Source organism: Triticum dicoccoides, unplaced genomic scaffold (assembly GCF_002162155.2).
Source record: "Triticum dicoccoides isolate Atlit2015 ecotype Zavitan unplaced genomic scaffold, WEW_v2.0 scaffold173591, whole genome shotgun sequence".
Classification (NCBI taxonomy): domain Eukaryota; kingdom Viridiplantae; phylum Streptophyta; class Magnoliopsida; order Poales; family Poaceae; genus Triticum; species Triticum dicoccoides.
Window position 1 is genome coordinate 7,721 of NW_021222622.1, and position 4,787 is coordinate 12,507.

General features: G+C 44.3%; 1 protein-coding gene across 1 annotated transcript; it reads right to left on the bottom strand.

The window, feature by feature from the left end:
• Positions 1 to 1,948: 1,948 nt before the first annotated feature.
• Positions 1,949 to 4,781, bottom strand: LOC119344564 (putative transferase At4g12130, mitochondrial; the record flags this gene model as incomplete). Its single annotated transcript, XM_037614957.1, has 5 exons — positions 1,949 to 2,556; positions 2,634 to 2,792; positions 3,547 to 3,645; positions 3,751 to 4,004; positions 4,714 to 4,781. Coding segments are annotated over 5 exons (825 nt in total), but the record flags the coding sequence as incomplete, so codon positions are not given.
• Positions 4,782 to 4,787: the final 6 nt, after the last annotated feature.

Below are 4,787 nucleotides of genomic sequence, written 5' to 3' on the forward strand. Positions count from 1 at the left end.
CTTCAGCACTTCACTTCAGTGGATGTTTTGGTCAGGTACAAGAGCATACTTACAAGGATCGAGCGACTGCGCTCTGCTGTTCTAGGACCTGTGTCGACTCAGCTGGCTCACATCTTAGTTGTCGATGCTGGGGAGGGTTGCATTTTGCTTCAGTGATGCTTCGAGCCCCAAGATGGCCATCCATGGCTCCCGAGAGCAGTGGTTACCATACCGACTTTCTTACCGGAGACATTGTGAGCTCGAATTGTCTCATCAGAACTTGTATCCGGAATTGGTAAACATGTGCTCTCTATGACAATGTTGAATAGCTCGAAAGCATCAACATCATGGTTGTTGTACCATACGGACATTATTGTAGTGGGTGTTCCTAATTACTGGAGGGGAGGGTGAGAAGAGATGAAGAGAGATAGAACATGCTCATATATACAGTTTACAACTTGTGAGGGCAAGGCGCAGAGCTCGGCCGTTGCTATGTGGAACATGCTCATATATAGTTTGTGAAGAAGCCATCAAGCCATCTGCATACCTGTGCCGGCAAGGAGTATGGCTTGGTCTTTCCGTGGTTCATACCAGTAATACAACAAACATAACGTACACAAGTTATGTACATAGTTAGAATTTGAATCGCGCATACAAATGCCACTAAAACCCACTGACATCCTAGGACTAGGAAGCATCAGGATTTGTGACTACGTCTGCCCCTGGAGATGTATTGCCTCAGAGGAAATACAACGAACGGTCGAAGAAGCAGTGACGACCAAGCAACACAAAGGATTTACCTCAAGACGACTTTGAAGTTCCATACCAGTTTTAATCCGTACCAAGAGGGCAAGAAACCGATAGTCAATTCAGTCGCACTCATGATTCATACTAGTACATGGTATGCTATGAGATTATTTGCTTTCTCCCAACTCGCTGAATTAAGAGGGGCAGTGACTGATTTTCTCTCAAAGTGGAAAAATATACCAGTATTTCTTAAGATAAGCTCTATTGATTCCGCATCTCATTTTAGAAGGCAAATTTCTATGTGCAGCCAAGTGGTGAGAAATAAGCGCTCAGAACAGAGCTGACAGCAAATGCCGCTCAAAACAGAGGCCACAACAAGCTGAAGTGCTGTTTCATGTAGTACAGTTTCCACTAATTAACCAAGGGAACATATTTCTTCATTCCAAACACATACTAAAAGCTTTTGATATGACTTGCCAACAAGATATGGTCTGCACGTCAATCTACGCCGGCCATCGTCTTCGCCTTCTCCAATCGGAACGCCGCTACCCTCGCCTCGCCTTCTCCAATCGGAACGCCTCTACCCTCGCCTCGCCTTCTCCAATCGGAACGCCGCTACCCTCGCCTCGCCGTGCGACGGGTCTTATCAGCCGGTGGCACGCGTCTCCCCAGCTATCAAGCTATTTGCATAGCTGTGCGGGCAAGGAGCAGAGCTCGATCTTTGCTTGGTTCAGACCAATAATAGCACAAACACAATCTACACAAGTTGTGCACTTAGTTAGAACTGGAATCGCACTTGCAATGCCACTAAAATCCACTGACATCCTAGGACTAGGAAGCATCAGAATTTGTGATTACACCTGTCTAGATTTCTACACACGAGGTTACAACATCAGTGTGATTTCCGGCCGGAGGTGTATTGCTTCAGAGGATTTAAAGCAAACGATGGAGCAGACGAAGCAACTAAGAAGATTGTGAAGAGTTTATTCATTCTCTCACAATAGGCTGAAGTTCAGTATCTTCCATTTTGGAAGACATATCTTTCGAGGTGCGGCCAATCTAGGAGCTTCAAACAAAGTCTTGACAGAAAAAGGCGCTCGAAACAAAACAGAGGCGACAACAGCACGAGAAGATTTTCCTTTTTCCCAAGACAAATTAACAACTTTGAACAAGATTTGCTGACGAGTTAAAATGTCTGCAAAATTAGATCATCCGTTTCAGAGATGTTCGAAAGAAAACATTTGGGAACTGGCAAACCCTAAAACAGGAGACTTATTTTTAGTGTATAATTTGTACACAGTAGCTTATTCTTGATCTATCATTTGCCACAAGGGAGTACAGTAAGGAAGAAACTAGGTGCAGAAATTGATAAGACAGTAGACCAAGAAACTAGGCCCAGAAACTGAGAGACCACAGACCACAGTCAGGTAACCTTTGCTAAACTGTCTGAAACTCCACCCCTACTCACAGCGCCTCTATGAAAGAATTGGCGCCCAGATCCTTCAGATTTGCCTCTATGAACTACGAAGAACTTCATTACTTCATTTCGCTCGAATTTTTGGTCAGGTACTGGAAATTTAAAAGATCAAGCGACTGCGCTCTGCTGTGCTAAGACCTCTGTCCACTCAGCCGGCCACCAGTCTGGCTTAATCGCCTTGACCCTCACATCTCTGTTGTCGCTGATGGCAAGGATAGCGTTTTCCTTCAGTGCTGCTTCGAGCCGCAACAGACCCATCCCACGGCTGCCGAGAGCGGTGCTTACCGTACCCACTTTCTTACCAGAGGCGTCGTCCACGACATCTGAGCCAGGAGCAACAGCCTGCTCGAGTTCTGATAACAGAGGTTGCAGAATCAATATCCGGTTGACAGAGACTCGATGACTGCATAATTTAGCACAGAATTAATACCTTTGTCATTTTCATCTACAAACTTCAAGGGTATCAGGCGCTTCCTGATGACACCACGGTGGTGTGTGCGTGCGATCAGCTCCTGACCAATATAGCACCCCTTGTCGAATGAAATAGCATTCAGGCCTGCAAGATTGTACTCGAGTGGGATTGCTTCACCTGGTACAAAAGAAGATGGTTTTAGCAAAAGAGGAAAGAACAAGCATCTTAATGTTTAAGCTGGAAATGTAAGGAAACATAGTGTAACAGCCAAAAATGATACAATTAGGAAAGCAAGAAAGGGCAGGAGAAAAGATGTTAGTTAAGCATAGACAGAGTTCCCATACCAACTTGCCCATGTGCTACAGCCTACAAGAGACAAGAGACTATGCTTCTAAGCTATGCCCCTGAAGCCACCGTACTGAACAATTCACTAGCACCAATCAACCAGAATCTCTGGGCTCCTAGCATTACTATCTTAAGTCGTAAGACAGAAATGAAATTGCCTATACGATTTATGCTACTGTAGGCTTCTAAGCTCTTCCTTATAGATAATGTATGCAATTGTAAAATATCCATCACCACCACTAACCAACCAGAATGACCTGACAAACCATGAGTACGCAATCTAATTTCCTTAAAATTGCTTCAGTAGATGCAGATGTTTTCATCAATAGTTTTACTGTTGTTAACAGGATGTAGCACAGTTCTTCCTGTACCATTGAATTACAGTGCTGGGTACTACCTCCGTAAACTGATATTTGTTTACAGAGGGAGTACCAGTTTAAATGGCCAGACTCTTCAACATAACACTGAACGAATCATTCCAGAATCGAAGCCATGTCCTTAACCAAGGAACATCAAATAGCTATACAAATCTCTAAGTATGCTGATGTTTCAGTGTCTTAACAGATCAACTGGAAATTAATCCTACCTTTTGGTATCTCAGTTGAGCCTTCTGCAACCCCATTTTCTATACGCCAAAGCAAATAATGGCGTTCATCTGCTTCTTTGTCAGCCTCAACAAGTGGTGCTGCGGGCACAACCAAGAGTTACTTGCATGTTCAAATGACCATCGGTAGATATTGAGCACCATATCAAATGTAATTTTAGAAAGCACCAAGAACAAATGACTTACGTATTGTATCAGCTGGAAATATTCCTCTGTAGCCAAGAATGTCAAGCCGAGGATCTTTGAGCCACTGCCAACCATGACCGTTCCCTTGTGCAGATGACTCAGCAGCATGGTCACTGCCTTGTCCCCATCCAATGGATTGAGCCTCGGGTTCTTGAGTGGAAGGTTCAGAATGTGCGACATCACTTCCAAATCTTTGCCAGCACAAAAACTCCTCACTTACATTATCTATCTCAACCTTGCTTCTTAGCCGATATCTGCAAAATGGACAAAAAAATTGCCATGGCATAAGTGATTTGAACTTGACCCTGACTGTTTGGAAAGCTATAACGGACATACTAAATGATAAAAAAAGCATCAAAATTCTCATGTCCACACCACAGTCAAGAACAACCCCCAACCAAACAGGATTGCTACTTGAGATCAAACATGCTCAGATCCCGAGTTCAGATCAGAACATGCTCAGATTCATAGTTGAGACCAAAACATGCTCAGGCTCCTAGTTGAAACCGAAACATGCTCAGATTCCTAGTTGAGACCAAAACATGCGCAGGCTCCTAGTTGGGACCGAAACATTGTCAGCTAGGATTAATTTCCCAATTGTGATCCAGCTGATGTCCTTCTGGGGTTGCAACTTCAATGTTTATGGCACTGAAAAATCAAGATTCATGACTCCAAGTTATGCACTGGAATGTCCAGCCAAAACGGGCACACAATCGATCATCTTCAAACTGTATCCTCTGACAACACAAGGAAATAACTAATCAATCAGCAACTGCTTTGACTACAGAAACTCCGTTTCCTAGAGATAATTGGCCCCATAGGTTGATTAGCTCGTACTGTTTCTTTCCCCAAACAATCTTACTTTTCCGGTCGCAGTTCGACCATGCAAATGGTCAGAGTAATGACTGCAAGTTTCGTGTCAGCACGGGATGCACAAAATAAATCAGCTCTGCGAATCCTCACCTCTTGAAGCAGGCGAGCAGCTCGTCGACCTCAGCGGCGTCGACATCCGCGAGCACCTCCCCGTCCCCCTCCCC